The sequence below is a fragment of the Python bivittatus genome, unplaced genomic scaffold (genome assembly GCF_059951505.1).
Source record: "Python bivittatus isolate LINGU-HERP-01145 unplaced genomic scaffold, Pbiv_v1 ctg000000_np1212, whole genome shotgun sequence".
NCBI classification, from domain to species: Eukaryota; Metazoa; Chordata; class Lepidosauria; order Squamata; family Pythonidae; genus Python; species Python bivittatus.
The window spans coordinates 5,247,179-5,271,820 of record NW_028277028.1 but is presented as its reverse complement, the minus strand read 5'-3'; the positions used below and the strand labels follow the sequence as shown (position 1 = coordinate 5,271,820).

Here is a 24,642-nt window from a genome sequence, read left to right as displayed (position 1 = left end):
GCAGGATTTTTCAAAGGACTTTGATAGAAATAAGTCAGACCATCACTGTCCCTTCACCATCCTAGATATTGTTAAATAGTTAAAAATGGCTATTTCCTTGGGGCTTGGGATCAGAAGTGTCCCTTATTGGAGGCCTAATTCCATGCTACTGCTGGAAATGTTTAAAATTAAGAAAGAAAGGTGACCTAGGGACGGAGAGAATTTGTTGTGGCTGCTTTGATGAGAAGAGATGAAAAATTTGCTGGTGTTTAAAATTACTGAGTAAAACCTCAATCAGCTCCTTGTTTTAATATGAAACTGTGAGTGATAGAATTAGTGACTTCTGTTCTTGTTTTTTTTTTTTTCTTAAAGAGAACCCTTCTCCCCACATTCTTGCGAATTAAAACTATATTTTTCATGAATAGTAGGAAGCAGTTGCTCAGAAGTAAAAGTCCACTGGGCCAATATTCATTCCTTATGGGAGCCAAACAGCCTAAGCTGCTCCTTTGATCCTGTCTTGCATTTCCCCAGGCACTTATTTATGGAATTACTTAATTACTGAATGCTAACATTTTTTTGTCCACAAAAATTTATTTATGCAATGAATTTCTATTCAAGATATTAGTTTTTCCATGTGGCATGCAATATAAAATAAACGTGGTATATTTTTTTTAAAAAATATGACCCTGGTTCAAAAGCCCATTTTGCACAGTCAATACAAATTTCTATTCTTCTCTGTCCCTGACTGAATGCTAAGAAACTGGTTCTACAAGTCTGTAGCTGATTGCAGTGCGAACCAGGGAAAAGGCAATGGTTGGAGTATGACAACAGACTAGTGCAAAAAAAAAAAAAATCACCAATACCTCCTAGAGGAGTTTTAGAATACTGCCTTTCTAAGAAAATGAACTTTAGTAAAATTCAGGGTTTTTTAAAACTGTCTTCATGTAGATATATGGAAACCTTTGGCTGATGTTTTAGTGCTTGATTAATGGTTTAGTATTTGATTAGTGTTTGATAGCATCTGTAGTGCACATTGTGAAGCAAGACTTAGACTAAGAGTGAAACAGAGTACAGTAGTTGATGTTAAAGAAATTATAGCTGCCTTATGTTAAAATTACTTTGCTGAAGGATTCCAAGTCTACTGTATCTACAGCTGGGGCTAGGTAGCCTGCTGGGGACTGGCAAGGAAATTGTTGGACTGTGTCTTAACTTCTAAGATAGGGCTCATCCTGACAAAGCTACATTACCAGAAATATAATTCTTTATAGAAAGCATGTTTCTTTCTGTTGCAGCCCCAGTCATGCTGCACTGTTAAACCTGCATGACGTTCTGGGCAGGTGTTTTTATTTCTGATCAGAATATGATCCTTGCACTGGAACAGGAGTGAATTGTCTGAATGTCATTTTGGAGGCTTGTGGTGTGTTCTCAATCACTATAACCTGATTAATGAACTGAGACCGTGAAGAAATCAAGAGCATCCTGGGTAAATCTCCATAGCCTTCAGATGTTTCCAGGTGTGTGCACACTGAAAATAAACTTATTTTGTTTCTTAGAGCAGAGAAGAAAGGCAGCAACGGTGTGAAGAGAGAGACTGAAGTTAATGGAGATCAGTTCAAATACAGAATTCTTTTTCAAAGTTTGCATTTGTATGTGAGGTAGCTAAATGCAAGGAATGGGTTACAGAATTGGACTGTGTGTTTTTACACATCTATATGTATGCTTGGAAACAGGCAATTGGGTACCATGAAGAGATTCTTCTATATGCATAAATACCAATGGATACATTTTAAACTATTTTGTAACATCCAAACAAACAAATCCATTCTTTAATCAGTGCCTTTTAGCTGATGGCTTAATAAGTGACTATTTTAACTGGAAAATAAAGTCTTTAAAAATAACAGCCCAAACTTGGTGTTAGAATATGTTTTACAACTAGTTTGCAACGTCGATCCCTCTGCTTACTATGATGCCTACCCTCCATCCTGCCTGCTTCACTGGGCACCGGTTCAATAATCTTAATTTCTGGGATTCACCTTTGAAGAGTTAAGAAAATGGCACTCTGCTGTACTACTCATCTTAAATCAGCTGACTCACTTGTTGGGAATGTACTGGAGAGAGAACAACCCTGTTCTTATTAAGAGTGGAAACATTCATTTCATTAGACAATCCCCAAAAGATTAGCACCAGAAAATCCATTATTTTAGGATCAACGGAAAGCAAATAAGCCCTGATTTTCAGCCTTAAATGGTCTATTACCTCAACAAGGCCATGCTTTCTATGCAGGAGACAATCTCCAGCCAGTGGCATGATATGTCCAAAACAAGCTGAAGGAGGATGACAACCATTAATTCAAAATGCTATTTGTGGCTTTCTTGAGACAAAGTTGTTGACACACTGTAATTGGCAGCCCACATTCTGTTTTTCCTGTTCTACTTGCTCTTTCAAGAGAGGGCTGGTGCCCCATAGTACGGTGTCATTCTGATGAGACGCAGGGCGAGCCTACCAAGCGAGACTACAGGTATCAGAATAATAGCTCTGGGGAAGTTTCACCACAGTCACTGTCCATCTCTGAAGTTTTAAATGCTTCAAAACAGGGGCCTGTTCCCAGTTGCTCTCTGGTTTCTGGCTGCAAACTTTCTTCCACAAGCTCCATTACAATGAACAAGAACTGTGTAAGAGCTTGGGAAGAAAACAATGCCAGAAGTTATTGGGCTGTGAAGTCTCTTTCAGATAATATGAGAACTTGGGGTTCCACCTTCAAAGCAGTTTGTTTTTTAGAAATCTTGGCAAAATTAATGAGAAATTTAAGGAAATAGAAATGCTTTGGCTATCTAACTGTTTTAGAGTTTGCTAAATTTTAATATAGTTTAGAGTTCTCTCTTTCTCCTCTCTATGGCTTTCAAGCAAAGACTTTCATTCTTTAAGAATACTAATTTATGGGCATATCTACATAGAGGCCTCCATTACAAGTTACAAAGACTGAAAACGATGACATGTAGATCGTATCATCACACAGGTTACATTTGTACTACCACACCTGATGCAAGTATGTCAGTGATGTCATTTACTGGTGTGCACATGGTGTGATTTGCCCCTCCCCCTTGTCCCCATGGATGCTTATATTATACATTAAACTGGTTTAGTTATTCTTTCCTATGCCTGGAACCTGGAACAGAGACAGGAGAAAAATGGTGGTAAGTCAGGCAACTCTAGCACTTTCTGCAAATTAATAGTCCCAAGCATTACACTCGTGACAGATGAATTGATATGAAAATCAATAGTTGTGCTGATTGTGTTGCTGGGTGAGGCACTGCTTTGGGAGACTCTACAAATGCAAAGAGCACTGGGACCAAGTAACAATATAAACTTATTACAACTCAGTTTTTTTTATTTGTGTAAAAAAATTATAAAATAAATAAGTCATTGAGTTGTGTGAACATATTAAATAAAGAACACATTTACAGCAATAGAAAATCTCTATACTTACATATTTACATAAAAAAATCTAAAAAACTGTTTTTCATCTTACATACAAGCTACTGTAAACTAACACAAGCCTATGTATGATTATTCTGATGTAAATCCCATTACATTTCATAGTTTATCTGAAAATGTGCATCGAACTATAACTTGAATTAAAGATGTCTCTCTGTGGAAGTGATTTACATCTGTACAGGAAACACTGAAGTTAATAAGATTGCAAACTTAATTCAAGGTGCCTTATGTTGCCCTTCAATATGTTTTAAAGTAAAAATCCTGTGGAAGTTGATAATAGTGTGTCAGGTTGATCTTTCTTGTTTTGTTTTAATAAATATTGTACCTATATTGCTTCACTGCTTGTTCCTATATACCCAGTTTCAGCAAAAGCTTGGCTCAGAGCAATCTTTGTTCATTCCAGAGGGGATGGTAGAAAAGCAGTTCCCACTAGTTAGGTAGAAATAGTTCTTCTTTGTTTGATACGAAATCAGGTGTCTGGTAACACTTTTTCCGACTAACAAACTGTATTAACAGGCATAAGCGTTCATGAGCTGCAGTTCACTTCATCAGATGCATAGGGTGGCTAGACTGATATAGGATTTAAATTAGGGTGGAGGGGGGCAGGGAGGAGAAGACAGGTTGGCTATGCAGATGCTGGTTACACGTGAGGCAAATTACTAGTATATTGATATGGCAGTGGATAAGAACCAGAGGGAACAAGCATGAGAAAACACCAGGGTTGGCAAAACAGTGCCGTTTCTTAAAGTAAAGCCTTTATATTATCCAAATCCCAGGATTCTTACTGCTGAAATAGTAGCCCACTCCCCACCTTACAATATTAAAGGGGAAATTGAACTCTCAAGAATTAACGTTGTAGATGTTAGGGACTAGACTAATCTCAGGAAACAAAGCCACCAACAAGCAATTCTGTTGGTTGGCAGTTTTACAAGCTGATTGCATCTCCCCAAACACATGTTTTCAAAACCAGAGCAGCAACTTGGAAGCTGCTCCAATTGCTTATGTACTTTCCAGTGAGACAAAACTGCATTCAACACTGGCACTTCTGGCCTGGCACATTTTCATCGAGCAAGCGGGAATCCTCTAGATGACAGGGTTGGAGGTGTGGGAGAAAAGAGGCACACCCTATACCGTTTGTCCCAGTTGGGAGTCACTGAGCTCTTTAAGCAGCGTGAGAGACTTACTCAAAGCCAGTTCCGTGTTCCCCTTTCACCTTCATGGGTGTGTGTGGAACACAGCAAAGAATACAGTCACACGTGGCTTTCAAATTCATGCTTTCTCACATACTCTCTCAATCAGTTCATCTCTGCCAAAAGGTAACATGTGCAAAAAAGAAGCACACAAGGCAGCAGCCATTCGTTATTCTCCTACGACCGAGCAGCACTGGCTGGTGCGCTGGCTGCTGTGAAACCAGAGATGTTCATTCCTGCAGGTGCAGTAGCATGCTGGCAATTGCCAAGGGGGAGGACAGAGGACCACTCCCTTCTTGCAGCACCCTCTGGGCTGGTGGCAAATAAGGTTTCAGCTTAACTGCCCTGATTTCTCGATTTGACTTTTTCAGACATGCCTCCATGAATTAGTATGTGCTTCAGGACTAGCTTCTTCACTTTCTGGAAGAGGCAAACATGGCATTAGTAGATGAGACACAGATTTCTGGAAAGCTGAACAAAGGAGACTGCTGCATACAGTACTAACTTAGTTTTTCTTAACAGGTCTTTGGGAACAACTCAAAGATTTAGGAGAATGTACAAACTGAAAGAGATCTCGGACCAACCAACAGTATAAACTTGCCACAACTCAGTTTTTTTCTTTGTGTAAAATCATTATAAAATAAACAAGTCAGTGAGTTGTGTGAAACCCCTAAAAATTATGGTATTTATCTTACATGAACCTATGTATGTTTATTCTGAACATTCCACACTGTTTATCTGAAAATGTGCATAGAGCTATAACTTGAATTATAGAAGTCATTTATGTCTGAACTGATCTAATTTCTGGCCATCCATCTCAACCAAGAACATTTTGCACAAATTCTCAGAATTCCTGCAGTCAAAACAGGCAATTCCTGGATGTAGTTATCAGTCAGTTAGGTGGAGAGTTATTTCTTTTAGTCTGCAGTGAGAGTTGTACATTTGATGGGTTACCAAAGAATCTCTGCAATTGTAGTGCCTGCTTCTTAGTATCTACAATTTTGCAGAAAATGCTCTACATTACACATACAGCACAGACCCATTTGTATCCAAAGTAAGGTCCAACATTTCTATGAAGCTCATTTCTAAGAAAGCGGAATAACTGATAGGGATACTAGGCAAGTAATAAAAAGACTATATTTCTATATTTCTATTTCTTTCAAGTCTGTGCACATTTTTTTAGGATCAAAGGAATTGGAGTTCACTTCCATGTAAGCAGGCTTAGAACACCAGCCAAAGAAGGAAGCAGCATGACTCAAAAGGCTGACAAAATAAAAACATGATTCTTATCTTCACTGAGCCAGCTAATGGAACAGATGCTATAATTTAACTTTTATCCAGCAACAAACCTCTGCAGTTAAACAGTGATAACTTAATACTTCATATAGCATTCTTTGCATAAGTTTACCTTGTAATTTGTTACAGCTACTTTGTGAAATATGTCCATACTATTAGGGAATAGCAGGCTGAGGCTAAAAGATAATGACTTTCTTAAATCCACTGGGTGAGTTTAAAAAAGTAGCAAGATTTCAGTTTTGGACATCTTGATTTGTACTTCAGTCACTCATCCAGCTGTAATGCTGGTAAGTCAGAGCAGCCATCATAATGTGACAGAGACCCAATAGAGAAAGAGAAAAAACAAACAGCTATAAACTTCTGGAGTTGGAAGCTTACTGTCAGACATAGTCAAAAGAATACTTACCTTCATTTCTTTTTAGACATTACTGCTCGGAATTCCATTTTCTTGTTGGAGATTTTCCCTTTCCTCTATTTCATTATAGTTAGTGCATTTTTTTCTTACCCTGAATAATAAAAGCATCCATCTCCATCACTTGGTGGAATTACTTTGTTTTTACGTAGTTCAAACGTAAGTACAAAATTATTTTAAATGATAGACGTGATATAGAAAAATGGTGACATATTCAGTTCCTTGCTGCTTTTGTGAGTAGCCAAGCCACGGTGGCACAAAGCTTGTGAATGGGCAAACCCAGCCAGCCATGCAACCACTGTTATCACCACAGGGCTGTCAACATTTCAAAAGTGCCCCAAAGCCTAAAAGTTTGGGTGCTTCTACTTTAAATTAAGAAAAAAAAAGTTTGGCATGTTAGTCCAAAGGCTTATATAAAAAGAACTGTGGCTGATGTTTCTGGGCCAAGGGGGTAAACCAGTGAGAAATTTGCTGGAGCTCTTCCCATCTCAGTATTGCTCTTAAAGACAAATCACTGTGGTCCTAATACTGGCATCTACCTGAAAAACCTATTTTATAAAACTTTTTTTTTCTTTTAAATGTATCTGCTTTTCCTAGAAAACTTAAAATTAGCAATTCATTTCTACATTTAGTAAACATTTAGTTAATTTAATAACAGCAGAAACTAAACAAAGAAGAAATAATTTTGTATAGTTGAATTTTTTTAAAAAAGGTTCAGTTGGAGTCTTGCCAAATGGGCTGATTTTTTCAGGGCAAAATACACTTATCAACAAATACTCTTGGGTAGTTTGGGGATATAAATCCTGTGATTCATAGTCCAGTTATGTACAAATAGATTCATTCTATGAACCTTTTGGAGCTTTCACTGATCAGTCGTAAGAGTCATGCTCTCCCCATTGCAGATCATGACTGGGAGTCATTTGTGAGATTGTGTTATCACCATTTCTCAAGTGCACCTAGGAAGCAGTGCTTAGCATCTGCTTACAATGTTCCATCAATCACTTCACCTGGATTAACTTTGATAGAATTTTCTAAAATTGGTGGGGGTTTTCTACTTTTATACATGGTCTGCACAAGTTTGAAACTAGCAGATCAGCCAAAGACTGTTATTGTGAACTGTTACTAGGCCTGCACAGAAAATGAGTAGGGGTGTTAATGACCCTCTGGCTAGGCTATATTTAGTAGATAGATCACCAAGTATGGAAGCCTTCAAGCTCCTTAAAATGGATTAAATCTCAGAGTGCTGGGGGGTGGGGTGGGGTGGATAAATGGCCTATGAGATGCCCACCCTGCTGAAAGCAGGCTTTAACTGGCAAAAGATAGATCATTCTTCCTCTAAAAAACCCCAAACAAACAAAAAATTCAATTTGCAAGAATTAAAATACTGCAGATCAAAGTTTCAGAACTTCTGCATAAATAGAATGGTATGTCCAGCTGAACAGTGGGGAGCGGGTTTCAGGCCAAGCCCCTGTAGTTTAGGTTTCAAATGGTCAATAGGCCCCAAAAAGCCTTGCAATGATACACTGCTATCTCCTGGGGAGAACATTTTTTGTTCCAATGTTTCATGATTTGGTGACTTCAAGGGATTTAATGGTGGGAGTGGAAGCATTTCAGTTCCCCAGGGCCTCACATTCCCATCCCCATCTTTAACATTTTTATTTAAAACCCATGCTGCTGAAATTCAGCCATTTTAGTGGCAACATTTGTTGTTACGCTCTTGGGAGCTTTGGGGGGCCCATTGGCTGACTAGGCAATGGGTGGGCCATCCAGCAGCATAGAAACAAAGCTTCCAAATTTAATAACCTGTTTACATCTGATCCCAAGTCAGAATTATTTATTAAATTTCATGTCAGGCAATGTGTTGCATACATGATATAGTCCCAAGGCAAGCATTTAGATGATGATGCTGATTATTATTATTATTATGGATATACAAATCTCTTTAAGTAATTCAGGGCAGGGATAGGGTGGAGGCCAGACTGCTGCGTGAACCACAAATTCCTGTGAAATAGCCCACAGTTTGAGTGAAACATTACCACAAAGGATTGAGGAAAGGAGGTAGCTGGGGAAAGGAAGTGACACAAGCTCAGTGCAGTACAGTATACTGATTGTGACGTACCGTTCAGTGATGATAATGACAATGATGGCAAAACTGATGAGCGAGAAGAAAACTGATACCACCCCAAGTGCTGTTTTTGAGAGACTCGGTTCATCATTGGTCTTTCGTGTCTTCAAAAACTGTTCCACGCAACGTTCACCAAAGTAATCTGGGTGGCATCTGAAAGCAAACCATGAAAATACACAATTATTTGTGCATTCACTGTCATTCTAAACACATATACACCACTAAAATGACGTACATTGGAGTACCTCCAGATCAGTGTTTCTCAACTTGGCTGGGAAATTCTGGGAGTTGAACTCCACATGTCTTAAAGTTGCTGAGGCTGAGAAACACTGCTTCAGATACATCCACTGTATTCTGCTGCTTAATTCCCTCTGTGTTACTTTGCCAGCAATAGGTTGAATTATTGATAATTTTGATGGAAAGCACCAGGAAAGGCACCCTCATTTTTTATGAATTCAGTGGCCATAATGCAGCATAATACAGCAACTCCACACTCCATACATCATAGGACATTTTAGTTGAATTAGGAATAATAACATAACAAAAAGGACTGTTTCAGCCCACAGAATAGTGCATGGAGCTCACATACATTAGGGTTTTTTTTCCCTTCTGGAAACCCAGTTCTGTCACTGGCATACAGTTCTTTGGGCTTCTAGAAGTCTTTGATTCGCCCTTGAGGGACAAGAAGTTCTGTGAAAATCACAGAAATTCACTTCATGGGGTATGCCATTTATCTGGGCAAAGATCTAGCAGCACTCATTCCCAAATTCCTTCATTGCAACTCACTCAGTGATGAGTTTCATTTGTTGCCCTGTCATAAACCATAGTTTACAGCCATAAATGCCTGGTACACAACCAACCAACCAAATTATACCTTGTGAACCCTATCTGGATTAATGGAGAATGTGTATGGAGGCAAGATAATGGCCAGGACCCATTTATTGATGGGTGGGGAATTAATTTATTCTTTTTAGCAGATCCATATATTCTGCTTTATCACCCCATTAATAACTCTGTGAGAGAATAATACCTTAAAGTGCCATCTACACCAACATATTAGCTGTCAAAATAGAGATACCAACAGTTTAATCAACATTTGTAATTTAACTTACATGCATGTAGGTACTGGGAACTGTTTGATATGTCTGCATTCACCATGAACACAGAAACCTTTAAATTTTCCTTCGCATGGAGTTTTATTTTTCCTTTTAGTTTTCTTCTCATTTCCTTTTCTTTTGGATTTGTTAGGGTTCTTTTTCCCACCATCTAGTTTTGCTGGATTCTTAATGGGTGATTTCTCTGGGAAAAAAAAATATTTATTTTAAGTTAATTATATTAGTCTCTGCAGTGAGCCAGTGCACTATTGTAGTCAAGATGCTGGACTAGGAGAAGGGAGACCCAGGTTCTAGCTCTCCTTAGGCACAGAAGCCACCTGAGTGACCTTGGGTCTCTCTGCCCAAATGAGCATCAGGCTCTGCACAAAGCTGGCTGATAATCAAAACCCTCATCGCAAACACACACTGGTAGCTTCATTGTAAAAACTAGGTGAGCACCGTGCAAAAACAAGTGGGCCCTGCAATGATGAGGGACAAATGCTAAGAAAAACAACGACCTACGTTGGCAGATGCAGCGAGCTCACTAGAAGCATTTGACTCGCATCCACTAGCCTTATTAGACAGGTTACACAAAGAAAGGGGCTTGGATTGGATCAGTGATGGAAGAAGGATTTTAACCTCAGATTCCTGTTGCTCTGATCAGTACACTACTTTGACTGCAAGAACAAGGATAAAGCAAAGGGCTGTCATAATGGCAACCAAGCCTATATACACAACAAATGCACAATGGCTACATTTATATGAGATGGTCACTTGTCATGGGAATCTCTAAACCTTAGTCAACTCTGGGATTAACCTTAAACAGCCCCAGTTTGTATTGATCATCCATTAATGAACCATTAATCTCATTAGCTATTTTATGCAAACACTGTAACCTGGTCAAAATAGTTGTCCAGCTTTAACTCACAACTTGGAGCTACAGAGTTTGTCTTAAGCCTACTGAGTCATTGTGGTTGGGGATGGCTGTCTCCTTTGCTATTGGTTTTCTCCCTCATGATGCTGGATAAAGATCAGCAGGCATTTCCTGAAGAAAATGGACGGGGACTCTGTATTCCCAAAATGATGACTTCTGACCCCGTTAATGTGATCACATGTTGCCAGAACCATTGCTAAGGGTTAACTGGGTTAAGCATGTTGTGCAACTAGGACCAACAAGTTCTACTACTCCAACAAGTAAAAAAAAAAATCAAGAAAAAATGCAGTTTTCTACATTCTAAAGCCAGTGTACTGTTCTAGACAGTTAAATCTTCTGGTGCAGAAAGATCATGTTCCCACCTTGTACCTTTAGAAACAAGGGCTCACTACATCTCTGGAATGAACGAGAATAAGAAGTAATTCACTGGTGATGCTGATAAAAATACGTATGTAAAGTTTTGGTTTGGTAAAATTATTTTACACTTTTCTTTTTTAAGAATTTCAAAAACAACAGGAAAGAGACAAGGGATCTGCAATTAGTTCTGCTTTTCTAAAAGTAATTAAAGAAAGCCAATGTGCAAAGCATTTTAATATAATCAGTCTTTTCTCATTTCTATCTGCAATAAAGTCAGAATATCATAAGCTTTACTGCTCAGCATTAAAGATAAATTAAATAGTGTTCTCTTAGAAGTTTAGCAATTCTAATGAAGTGTGGTAATACAGTAAATCCCAAAGATATTTGCATTTCAGAGGGGTTTAAAATAACAGAGTAGATAATTAGGAGGTTTTAGTCAGGGTTTCACAACAATCTGCCAATTCAAAAATGCATATTATGGAATTGAGATTATGGCTTGCAAATGAACTTCTCATTGCTAATCAGCATAAAACAGTCTCAGTGAATTCTTCACCTCTCCCCAACATGACTCCACTTACGGGTGGGTTATAGTCAATCTTAGAACTGAATCTTGAATTCTCTTTCTCCAAGGTGATTTGAAAACATAATGAAACAACTTCTGATTTTTGTTTAACAGCCTTTAAATTCAAAGCTTTAGGGCCAATTCACAACACTTGGTACGTTCACATGCAGCAGAAAGCTAGCATTCAGGTGATTCTTGGCTATTATTTATTAGTACCATATGTACCCATTTGGCTTTTCCCATCAGCAGGAGTAGCTAAACGAACAAGGAAAGACTTGCCACAAGGGCAAGCAACCTGGGGGCCCTCCAGATGTTTTGGACTTGAAATCCCAAGAAGCCGAGCCTACATGGCCAAAGGCAAGGATTATGAGAGTTGTAGTTCAAAATATCTGGGGACACCAGATTGTCTCCTCTGGCTTACCAAGTTGCCTGAACTGGTTCTTGTGATTTATCATTCACAACCAAGCAATGAGACATAAATCAAGGATATGCAACTCTGTCTTGGAAGGGGCACATTGAGTCAGAAACCCTAGTCACTTTTTATTCAATTATTATAGCCCATCCTTCCCAAATCTAATACCCTCAAGATGTGTTAAACTATAATTCCAGTGTTACCACTGAGGAATGATGGGAACTTGCTCTTACTCATCTGGAGGGCATATGGCAGAGAAGGCTGGTTTAGCCCTTTTTGTGATAGGAGGATCTAAACAAGAGTGAATGAGCAGGGAACTCATGAATTATATACCAGAAGTCTCCCTCATTAATGCATATGAGCATAATCACAACGTTGTAAGTTTGAATCCATTCTTCTTCCAAGGGACCCAGGATAATATGGACTTACTCTCTTTCTCTTTTATCCTCACAGCAGCCCTTTACATTAGATCAGACTGAGAGAGCATGATTGGCCCAATGAGTCTCAAAAATGTTTTCTGTGAATGAGGCATTTTTTTAGTTGCAGTTTGTCAGGATCAGGACTGGCAATCCAAGGGTTTCCTCTTGGTCATATGTCCTCTGCTTATTTTACTTTAGCCCAGAAATGTAAGGGATTGTGCCAATCCTTCTTGTTCTAGAAAAGAATTTGTTTTTCCTGTTTAAATTGCCACATCGACTAGGTCTGAAAGAACCATCGCTCTTCATAACCTCTTTATGGGAAGGTAAAGTCAGCTAATCTGTGATCAGATATACATCTTGGGAAGGTATGGACACCCCAGTCTGCTTACATCACTAGCCAGTGGGATAAACATTAATATATCACAGGCCAGTAAACAGTATATCTGGTTAGTAAAACTACTTCATATGAGTTTCACCAATGCAGTGAGGGCTAGGTTATGCATTAAATAACTAGTGAGAAAAGGCCGTGAGACAAACTACAAAATTCAAGCATCACAGAGCAAGGGGAATGCAACTTTCTATTAATTACTGTATATAATTTCAGCTATGTATTTTTACTTAAACCTGATTAATTTAAATTAACTACAAGGGAATTTGTATGCATATTTTGTATATAATGGCACCTTTGCCAACACATTTATAACTTCTGAAGCATCCAGAGTGGACTAAATCTCCTTACTCTGCAAATTCAGTAACTATATCTAAACAAACGTATCCCAGATTAATGAGACACTTAGCTCCTTTTACATAAACAACCAAACAAGACAGAAACATCTATCTCTAAGTAACTATAGCTTCTCAATGCGACTGAAGTGAGAAACTATAGGAATTATTTCCAAGCAAGCCCAAATATTAGGTTATCACTTAAAGTTGATTTTGCATGAAAGAACTTCCAAAACATTTGCTTCTATCTTACATTCAGTTTCAAATATAATCCAGGTTAGTCACCCTACAGAAAGCTTTATATATTATGCAGCAAGTCATCAGAATGGATCATAGAACAGCTTATGCTGAATATTGTTTTAAAATAGCAGGCCCTAATTACAGTCTTGAGAATTGGTTTTATGCCATGTAATTAGGATAACAAAACCAAAACTGGAGAGATCAGGTTTAAGTCCTCATTTGATCCAGAGCTCACTCGGGGACAGTTCTATCTCTTGGCCCAAACATTGTAAAGATAACGTGACAGGAAACTCCCATATGTGCCATCTTGATCTCTTAGAAGAAATGTGGTATATACTTGTAATACTATATAAATAATATAATTTGCCATTCTAAAATAAATGAACACATTACAGATATGATACTAATTCCTTGTTAGAACTTTATTCTACATGAATAAGTTCTTTACTTGAGTTAATGTCCATGGTTAAAAAAATGCAATGTAAGCATTAAGATTTATATAGGGTTTTTTTCTTATGTTTTGTCTGACAAACACTTATTGGGCAACATTAATATTTACAATATAATAACTGCTTAGAAGCTAGAGATGTAGATAAATCCCAAAGAACACTGAGTGTTCACACTACCTTTTTCTCTGTACATGTTCAAAGACACACTAAGCATGACTGAGCAGTAATAATGATGCTTATGGCACTCACCCAGCAAATGAACAACAAATAACAGCAAACCATGGCCATCTGTGGTTTGCCACTTCCTCTCCTTTTTGGTTGATATCTCAACAATCTTTGAACTAACTGATACTTCCTGTTTCTCTTTCCATTTTTGCCATCAACAGTGATGATAGAGCATCTATGGATGGAGTGGGGTAAAGCTAATCCTTCCCTTTGTCTCTAAAACAGAGGTAAAAAACAAAAATGGAGCAGTTGGAAATGCTGCTGCAGGACCAGCTCAGTGATCTTTCTTTCTCTATCGTTTTCTTGGAGGACTACTGGCTGCTTTTTCATTTAGGTTCAAATAACACACTAAGCCAGGGCTGCTGCTTATTAACCAAAGACAAACCAAGGTTGCCTTTGTAGTTGATGATTTATTATCTAATTATGAAGCGACTATGTTCCAAAGTTTGGCTTACACAGTAAACCAAACTATACTATGGTTTGCCATACTGTGCAATTGTGCTCACTTTGACTTTGTGTAGAGGTCATCAGCAGCTTCACCAAATAAAGTTGACTGGAATACCTTTTTGTCCATAATGGACATTGAGTCCATTCCACAATTTTTTGGAAACAGGCAAGACTACTGTAGCACAACCAACATAAATTTGCAACTATTAACCCAAATGATTATATTTAAAAGAAAGATGCTCAACTTGAATCAATCAGAAAATGAAAATATTAATGAACCAAATACTTTAAAGCTTAAATGCATTGGCTCAGGAAAAATGAGGATTAATGGCAATACTCAGATGCTTAAGAAATTATATTTGATTGAATTTCTCATTTACTGAATTCTGATAAACTTATCCAATCTGATTTTCATCTCTAAACTTTAGTATTCTAATCAACATTTTGTCATTCACGTAAGTATCCATCAATGTTAAACACACATTTTAACAGAAAATGTGCCTAGAAATGTGCATTTCATTATGAATATCAATTCCTTTTTAATATTACAAATGAATGCCCAAATTATGTAGAATCGAATGGCTAATAGCAGACTACTTCAAAAGTAACATAAATCAGAAGAAGGTTAATTCCCCCTAATATTAAATCAGAGGAAATAGTTCAAGCTTTGAACTTGTCACAAAATTAAAGGTGCTGCTGCTGCTCTTTTTGACTGACATATCCTCTGCACACCTCTTGGATATACTAGAAGATGCTCACCTCTTTCTGATTTTGAACAATCAAAATAAACAATATAGTAATATTAAAGGAAAAAGGCCTGTTGATTTAATACAGTCCACAGTCAAGTTTTGTGCCTTCAAATTTCCACTCACCCCAACACACACTTGGTGGGGATTTGGACAAAATATGTTTACAGTACACCATTGTTAGATTACAGGTTGAACTATTTACAACAATATAAAGACTAGTTAAAAACAGAAGAATTCCCTATATTATGTTTCAGTATTTCACTATTTTTTGAAGACTTAATTTTAAGAGAGATAGTAAAATCCATTCATTTCTTCCTTAGTAAATAATTTTCATTTTGGTTAAGAAAGGGATTTTCACTGCAGTGATAAGCTGAAGACCTATAGTATGAACACAGTAATTGTATACAATTAACTACTATTTAAAAAAAAAACTCTCTGGGATTTCTAGCTTCACCAAAGTTTCTTGAAAGATAGACTTTGTCAGAGCTTCTTGAAAGACATAGTTAGTACCAAGCACTAAATTTCCTAGGATTCCTTGGGAGAGATGGATTGACTATAACATTAGCTTAAATCTGTATTGTAGAGGTACGGTTGGTGTTCCGAAGCCAACTTCATACTTACGTCCAAGATGTACTTCTTTCTTACTAGCATGAAGTCCTTGCCAATGACATACATGCTACAGAATAATCTTGGGATACTTGGAAAGTGCTACACAATCATTCAGACTATTAATATTATCATAATTGTTTAACAGCAAGCATGTGACTATTGATTTATTTAGAAAGGAAAGAAAAACAAAAAATACAGAATTTTTCACAAAGACACCAGTAGTGTAAATATAAGTTTATTCAATACCTTCTTAGACATATCCCTTTTTATCCAGCTGAAGTCTTCGGATAGCATGGATAAAAATAAAGAAAGAATAGGATTCTGCAATGCTTGGAATATATTCTAAGAAAGCACTGGGATTTAAATGTAACACCTGCCTTTTGGGGAGAGACAAAGCAACAACTCTTTGCAGAAAAGTGCATCATTATACCAGGCTCCTCTTGTGTGCCTCAAAGTCCCAAATGAGAGAAATATCATGGGCAAGCACTACATTTCAACCTACCTCTTTCTGCATCACTCACAAGGAACTGAGATGTTTTCACTTCCTTCACGTTATCTTCTTCTGCCTCTTCATACTCAACTCCTGCTGATAACAGATCAGTGGAAGATGTGTTGAACGTCTTCAAGATGGGCACGTTTTGCTCATCTTTTGTCACATTTAGCTCTGATCCAGCAGCATGCTGGTAGACTGTAGAAAAGAAATGAAAGAAATGGGCACCATTCTTACTAGTCAAGAAAACTAGCAGAGAGGTGTTTACCTGAAAATTACACTAGGCAGCTATTGCACATGTAGTGACTCTTATTCCCACAGTGAGTCATTCAAAAAACAGCTCTCAGTTTTTCTAATGTGAATTTGTTTAGATTGCCCCAGAGTATTAAAACTGTCTGGCCAAGTGCCAAGTTATTGCATTCCATCACCAGAATCCTAGCAAGTATTCTTTAACAAATATTGATCCCCTACAGTGGGTACAAGTCCATGAGCTAACCTGGAGGTCACTTACTTGGAGAAGAAAAATACTTCTATCAAAACTGCTTCTGAGAACATAGAATTAAGACTGAGTGGTAATCCTGATTGCCAGAGCAGTTATCCATCGATTTTTCCCATCTTGCAAATATGAAGTGCTGGCCGAGTTCTGCGTTAATGTCCTCAGATAAATATTTTCCCCAAGGAAATTAATCAGTCAAACAGGCATCTCCCAAGGGCAAGTTATGCTGCTGTATTAGGTACAATGGGTTTTGACCAAGCAACTGACAGGAACAAATACCCAGCCATTCTGATTTAAAGTTTGCAGCATGCTTTCTCCTTTCCTAAAATCATAGTTACTGAGTATTTAAAACTCCTCCAGCAAAGAAATGACCATTTAAAACCTGAAAACCTACTAAGAATCACTTTGAATTGAGCTCCACTCAGCACTGTGGGGTGTAAACAACATTTCTTAATTCAAATCCTGCTTCACCCTGACCCCTCTAAAATATAGGAAAATAACTAATCCCTTGCAGAGTTGTGGAAATTAAACAAGGAGCATCCACAGCAAAAAACACTGTTATTTCAAGAGCTCCCAGGGTGCAGGGAATGGTAGGCAAGGAGAGCTGGGTTCCCCACCCAGCAAAAAAGGTAACTAAATGTGTGACTTAGTGAAGCTGTTCTTAACAGGGTCCTTGTAACGAGAGAGAGACAGAGAGAAAGAGGAAGTACACAAACGGAGAAGAAAGTAGAGGTGAACTCCTAGGCTGAATAACAGATACACTATCGAGATTTTGAGGATGGTTTCGGTCCGCGAGCCCGCATCGAACGCCCGCGTGCCTTTCAAATACCCAAAACGGACAAATTGAGAAGTGGGAAAGAGGGAAGGGGAGGGCGGGAGACACAGAAGGCACCCCCCCCCCGCCCCGCCAAGCTGCTGCCCCAGCCTTTCAGGCGCCTCCTATTTCAAAACAGCGGTGTAGTTCCAGCCCATGTTTCCGGAGGAGTGAGAAAAATCGGGGAGCGCGAGGCCCCACTCGGGAAACTGCAGCGAGCTCCGATCTTAATCCCAGGAACGCCGCCGCTCTTCAAAGCCCAAGTTCGGGCGCGCTTGGCTGCGCGCCCCTCTGCCCCGCCCCTCGACGGGGTCCGTCGCTAGCTCGACCGCCGGCCCGCCGGCCCGCCGCCCGCCCACTCACCTGGACTCCGGAGCAGCGGGAAGAGGAGGAGGAGGAGAAAGAGCAGGGCGCGCATTGAGGGGAAGGGAGCGTCGTCGGGGACCGGTTTGCCTGAGAAGACGGAGCGGAAAGCGCGCTGAAGCGGCTCAGGAGGACTCCCTCGGTGCCTGGCGAATGTTAAGCGCGGCGCGGCGAGGACACTCCATACCCATCGAGCAAGGGATATATATGCGGTGCCGTCGCCACCACTGGGAGGCCGGCAGTCAGGCAGGGCGGTCGGATGAAGCTCGACGTCAGCCGGGTGGGGAAGGGAACAGGTGCGCCTCCGGTCGGGAGACACCACCCAGCTGCGTGTGGCGCAAAGAGCTAGCAGGTCGCGGAGGCGGACCGGCCGCGGCAAGTAGAAAGCCGTCTGATGATTCAGCCGTGGTCACGCTCTCTTCTCGTAGTCCCCAGCGGCTGCAGACGTCTCCTCACGTCTAAAGAAGCCGAAGACCGACTCGATGAGGGCCAGGTGGGGTCACCTGGGCCGGCCAGATTGTGCTTTGAGCTGCCCCAAAGGGAGATGGAGAGCAAGGCTGTCCACCAGCTGTTTCCTCTTCAGAAGGGGACTGCACGGGCCCTCCATGCAAGACTTGGGGAGGCTCCAGTCATATTTTTCTTTCCAGGCATTTTCCCTCTAGCATTATGGAAAGAGTAACTCAGTGTTTTTCAAACTTGGCAACTTTAAGATGTGTGGACTTCAACTCTCAGAGTTCCCCAGCCAGCATGCACTACTGTAACAGAAGAAGCCTGAAATGGCAGTAAGAAGGGGGCTGCACTGGCCAAGGGCTGTCTGTTGCCTATCTTCACATCGTTCCCCTGCGTGAGGCAGCTGCACAGTAGTATCCTGCAGTAGGTTGAGGCTCACACAGCACTTTGCATCATCCACAGTATACTAGCATAGGCTGTGTCCTGAGTTGCACCTAACCATGGTACAGATATGACCTGGCAACATCATTGCCTGCCTTGTCCTTAGGACGTTACCCTCATCTCTCCAGCCCATGAATGAGACAGGCTTCAGTCGCCTTTACCTGTCCCAAGGGTGTCCAAAAGAGAGGGTCAAAAATGGCCTGGTTGCAGCTGCCATTTTGAGTTTTTGTGTCTCCGCACCCCACCCCCCTGGGATATCCCTGGCTGTACCAGCATTAAAGTAATGTTTTCCCCATATTCTGACACTATCCAGCGGCAATGAAGCTGCGTAAAACCTGTCACGTTTTGTCATAGGTGACCTTGAGAAATGTCAGGAAACTACAGACACTGGAAAGAGAGAACTGAGCAAGATAGGAATCAACAATGGGGCCAGCACATTTCATTCTGGTATATTTTTTGCCAGTTCTGTAGGTAGCGCTATAACTTGATAAAGGAAAAAGGCCCATAGTGTTAGTATTTGGAACACGTGCAATTTAACATTTAGAGTTCACAAATTACTCTGATAGCTTGACATGCTGAACCACAAACTACCCACCATATTTTAATCTGATGTGTTGGACAAACTCAGCCTGTTTGATTAGATTACTGTTTGGTTAAGCTTGAATAAGTGTGTTGGCTTACAGAGTCAAGGGGGCGGGGGGTCAACAATGTCAAAATGGCTGGCATGACCAGGCAATTGAAGTCCTGCCCCTTTTTACATGAGTGCAGTGCTTTGATCACCTAAGTGCACTCACAGTTTTGATGCTGTTGACACCCCCTCCCCAAAGGACGCCCCTGTGGTTAGACACAATTGCCTAAATAGCTGCTTCCAGTGCTACTAGTCTGTACATTGACTACCGGAAGATGTATTTATTTAGCTTACAGTACATACCTCCATCTCTCATGACTCTTAGCAGTTTGCTTTTGCTGTCCTGACTCCTCAGCTCTTACACATTTTTATTTGGAAATAAGCACCACTTACTATTATTTCATAGACATATGAAATACATATACATGTGTGTGTGTGTAAAAATAGTAAAGTGAAAATAAGAAATAAGCAACTACATCTAAGAACATGCTGGCTGGTCATTCCTTAGTTATAACTCTTTATACAACCGAGATGAAACAATGCTATGTTGAGATGATCAGTCTCAAGTGAATCCAGCAACATACCCAGGTGCCAAGATCAGGTTTATTTGACATTGCTCCCATTATCTGCGGTTTCTTTGATAGTCATTTAGGATCCCTTCATCTGGGCCCTGGCTTTTGTCTCCAAATAACTCTTTAGTTTGGCTGGACTCCTGGTGACTACATGGACATAAAGTCCACTCCAAAAAGAAAGCCCTATTGTATTGCTCTTGAAATTATTGCTTTCCTTCGCCTTTCCTTCAGGTTAACATGCAGTTCTTAACAAGATTTTTCAGGATTCAAACTGAATTCACTGAAAGTAGAATCATCCAGCCCCCATTCACCATGGGATGTCTGCAGCACCAGTACTTTGTCAGATGCTTTGCTGATAACCGTGTATCTACGGCATTGCTGAGATTTAGCATGCTAGAGACTCTTATCAGTTTTCTGCACTGAATGAATGCATGGAACAAGAATGAATCATATATCAACACTGTCTTTAGCATGCTGCCTGGCACTTTGTCATTGGTAGTTGAATTGTTACATGTCTTCATTTAAAAGCTGTGTCTATATTTCTTATATTGCAGGGATAGATGACCGGTGGAACTCAGATTGGAAAACAAATGCAGACTTTTTATTTCTGTTTCTTTCCCAGATAACTAGACATTAATTCCTACAATTGTTAAAGAGATATTTCACTGCTATCAGTAGAGCATTGCCTGGCATTTTTCTTCCCAAATAGGAAGGGCCATGGCTTAGAGCAGGCATTTTGCATGCAGAATGGTCTAAATTCCATTCCTAGCTGGGAAAGATTCATATCAGTAACTCTAGAAAGCCCAGCCAATGTAGACACTACTGACTTAGAGTAATCAGCAGCCTCACTTATACAGGACAGCTTTTCCTCCAGATCCTCAGTTGGGTTTGCCCACTTTCTTGGCCTGTAAATGGAGCTAAAGAATTTGAGAAGGGAAGAGGGTCAAAGTAGATTTAGAATGAAGTGATACCATATTTGTTATTGAGTATGCTGCATTTATTTATCAATCTTAGCCTATTACTTTTCAGCCTAGGGCTTTGGCATACTCAAATAAAGTCATGTAACAGCCTTTGTTTGGTCAGATCCTGGTCAGTTAGATAGGTGGCTAAGATCTGGAACAAAAAGAGAATTCTAGTATAATAATAATCTATATCTCTGAAATACAAGATAAGCAGGATATATTTTTCATGTACGTATTGCCAAGGCTACTTCAATAAAGGGTGGCTTAGCTGCAGTCTAGATACATTAATTAAGGGGGATTAGATCAGAAAAAAAGGTATACGTTTACGCTGTTGCAAAACAGAAGAATTGTGTATTGTTAAATGGCTTCATTTTTGTTAAATCAAGGAAACAAATGGTAGTGATTTTGAGTATTCATATGATAATCATATGATTCTGTTTTTGTTCAAGTTTCAGTTATATTTCAAGGGGGCTTCATATTCTTTTGTAAGCTTAAAAGCTGTCAGGGGGCCGTGGTCGAGCTGTTGCTGTAAAAATCTCTGTACAAATGTTTGCTTTAGGGTTGGCATTCTTACGGTATAGTTCTTTGATGTAAGACTTCTTTCTGTGTCAAACACTTGGTGACTGAGGCAAGCAGCAGGGATGACGGGGCATCCCTGCCTCATTCCCCTTCAGAACTGAACAATAGAAACTGCTGATTATTAACTATCACCATACGGCATTATAGTAGCTTGTTCCAGGGACAACAATTGGCACATAGCTCCTCTTTAATAACTCTACAATTCCATTGTCAAAATCTTTCTGAAAATCATATTATGGTCAGCTTCAAGCTCTTGACTAGGTGGCTGGTCTTAAATTGGTGGTTAAGTGATGGCCTGGTATGTATCTAAATTTTTTCAGACTGATATCATTAGTGATAGTATTCACAGCAAGAAACTTTAAATCTTCAGTGATTGTAAAGATTGGCCTTTGGAATGTGCAATCTTTGCCAGGTATGTTCTTACTACTATAGTGGATAAATTTACTAACTTCCTCTATTGCAACTGCAGGACATTCTTCTGCAATTTCTGAGAGCTCCTCCAATTTAACTTGTTCCTGGATATTCAATATCTGCTCTAGAAAAATATGTGGAAAGAAATATTTGTCGAGGTCATCTGTGCCTTAATTGGGGTTCTAGCTCCCCTGGATAGTCTACATCCAATATTTGTTTTCATTATGATTATCACATGCCCTTCCAATTCTCATCAGAAATAAACTTTTTTCCTTCGTATTTTTTTAAAATGAACTCAGTGTTTATCCAGTGTCTCCAGCACCACTAAGGTTTCATAAATTTTATCAAGACTAATTGTGGGATTTTTAATCTCATAAGATTTGTTAATCTGTTAATCACTTCTAATAATTTAGGTGTCCCTGAAGCTGAAAATTCTTCTGGTCAAATCCAAATGTCAGTAGATGTTGTAGTTGTAAATGTTGCCAGTAGACAGCAAAAGGGAAATTAAATTTGTCCTTGAACATAGGAAATGATAAAACTAATTTGTCTACAATAAAAATCTCAGCATCCATCCAATTTTTCCATACAACTTTTTTTTAAATCAATTTTAAAGTCTGCTTACCTCATAATATTAATTTAGCAGTTTTTCATAAATGCTATACCACAATATTAGAATCAGTGTAATAGGAATAGGAGTATGTCTCACCTATTATATTTTTAACCCCAAACTATCCAATTAATTAAAGATCCAATGAATGAATATTCTAAAAGGCTCCATGAAGGAGAATTTATACTGAATGAAGCTGTCCAGAATTTGGTATTAGATTGAAGATATGCGTAATGACATAATTCAAGATTAAGACCCCCCCGAACTGAGCTTTTGAAAATCTTTTCATTATCTATCTATCTATCTATCTATCTATCTATCTATCTATCTATCTATCTATCTGCTATATAAATTGAATAAATAAATAAATATTTATTTATCTTGACAGTCTTTATCTTATCTTAAAGGTAAACTTTATATATACTTGTTGATAAATCAATTTGACATGTAGATTTTAAAGTCAGAATGGAATAAGGAATTGAACATCCATATTTTGTCTAAAGAATGGGACACTGCCTTAGTTTCCATATCAAAATTTTCAATCAATCCTAGACTATACCTTTTTTTAACAACAACAACAAAATTTTTGGACTTATTGGAACCTATTGTATTTGCACAGAAAAGGAATGAGTAAAACATTGTATGGGAAATATAATGAGAATAATGCATCATTCAGATACATGCTATTGTGATATCCTAAAAATCTTATATTCTGGAAAAAAGTTATTACATATATTAATTTGATTTTGAGACAGGTTTTAATATTTTTGTATGTGCATATTCTTTTCAATTACATATCTATGACATTAAAATTGATGGCTAGACAATATAAATGGATTCTTTGTGTCTTTCTTATGGCTAAGAGACTTGTTCCTCAACACTGGAAAAATAAGTTTATGGCCTCAATTACTTAGTGGACTGAAGACCTGATATTACTTGTAACTTATAAATGAGCTGCTGCTTACAGAGATAGGCTATGTATGGACACTTAGGATGAAATATGATGATCCTTTATTGAAAGTTTTATGTAAATCTCTGTATACCTATACATATGCATTTATACACACACACTCAAACATACATATATTCCTTTTCTTTCCTTTCATCACTGATTGATTGATTACTGTATGTGCCATCAAATCAGTGTCAACTCTTAGCAACCACATAGATAGATTTTCTCCATTACCTTTCATCATTACTACTATTCTCATTTTAATAATTACATATCATAATGTTTAGGTATATAGGTTTTTAAATATTTTGATTTCTAATTGTTTTTTCTTTGTTTCTAAGCATGCTGGTCTCAGGGCATATTTAAATTTAAACTGAATCAATACAATTTTCTTCTTCTGTTATCTCCTTTTCTCTCCAATCTGACTCTGTGATAAACATTGAGATACAATTTATCCCTGGTAACCAAAATACTTGGACATTTTGTATGACTTGAGTTTGTTATGGAATACTTTGGCTTCTGTATCTGTGACTGCATCTGTTCCCTAATTTTTTGAAACAGACTCCTACTTTTTTCCTTCTGCAAATGTTGTCTCCCCTTCTGCCAAATGGCTAGGCAACAGCTTGAGGCAGTACTGATCAGTGATCAACTGGGCCAGTAATAAAGGATGATAGAGCAGGTATTCAGCTTATTCTAGGCAGGGAGAGAGAGATCCAGAACTCACAAATACCTTTGAGAACAGTGGTGGAAGAGGATCTGACTGCCTCACTTGGGCAGAACTGAGGACCCTTGGCAAGGCTCCATATGAGAGACACCTTGAAGAGTGGAAAATTCTGCATGAGAAAATTCCTGCAGTCAGAGCTGTAAACCAGGGACCAGAGGGCAAAACCTGCCTCAACCTAACTCTATCTTACAGAATTGTTTAGCAACTTGAATAAGATTGTTCTGTTAGGAAGTTACTTTGTTATCTATTCCACATAGATTTCAATTTGTTATGAATCAATGTTTGAACAAACAGGAAAGGGATAACTGATTAACTGATCATACATTGAACTTGACATTCAAAATTATTATTAAGTATTTTCTATCTAATCTCTGTTTGATTCCTTATATCCCCAGCCTCCTAGTAATACATCAGACAAAATTGTATTGATTTCCTA

At 38.8% G+C, this 24,642-nt stretch overlaps 1 protein-coding gene across 1 annotated transcript; it reads right to left on the bottom strand.

Moving 5' to 3' along the window:
* Nucleotides 1-3,427: 3,427 nt before the first annotated feature.
* Nucleotides 3,428-18,105, bottom strand: AREG (amphiregulin). The gene is made up of 6 exons (XM_007427609.3): nucleotides 17,881-18,105; nucleotides 16,220-16,405; nucleotides 9,610-9,796; nucleotides 8,492-8,650; nucleotides 6,367-6,466; nucleotides 3,428-5,084 (listed from the first exon to the last, which is right to left on the bottom strand). Exons 1-5 carry the CDS (start codon nucleotides 17,933-17,935, stop codon nucleotides 6,379-6,381), a joined length of 675 nt encoding a protein of 224 aa, XP_007427671.1. The 5' UTR covers nucleotides 17,936-18,105; the 3' UTR covers nucleotides 3,428-5,084; nucleotides 6,367-6,378.
* Between the last annotated feature and the right edge of the window lie 6,537 nt (nucleotides 18,106-24,642).

What these genes read in the sequence shown, in the direction of transcription:
- AREG (XM_007427609.3), bottom strand. Translation starts at nt 17,935, where the DNA reads ATGCGCGCCCTGCTCTTTCTCCTCCTCCTCCTCTTCCCGCTGCTCCGG. An exon ending in CCCGCTGCTCCGGAGTCCAG is followed by an intron (nt 16,406 to 17,880) that starts GTGAGTGGGCGG and finishes TCTTTTCTACAG; the next exon opens with TCTACCAGCATGCTGCTGGA. An exon ending in TGTGAGTGATGCAGAAAGAG is followed by an intron (nt 9,797 to 16,219) that starts GTAGGTTGAAAT and finishes TTTTTTTCCCAG; the next exon opens with AGAAATCACCCATTAAGAAT.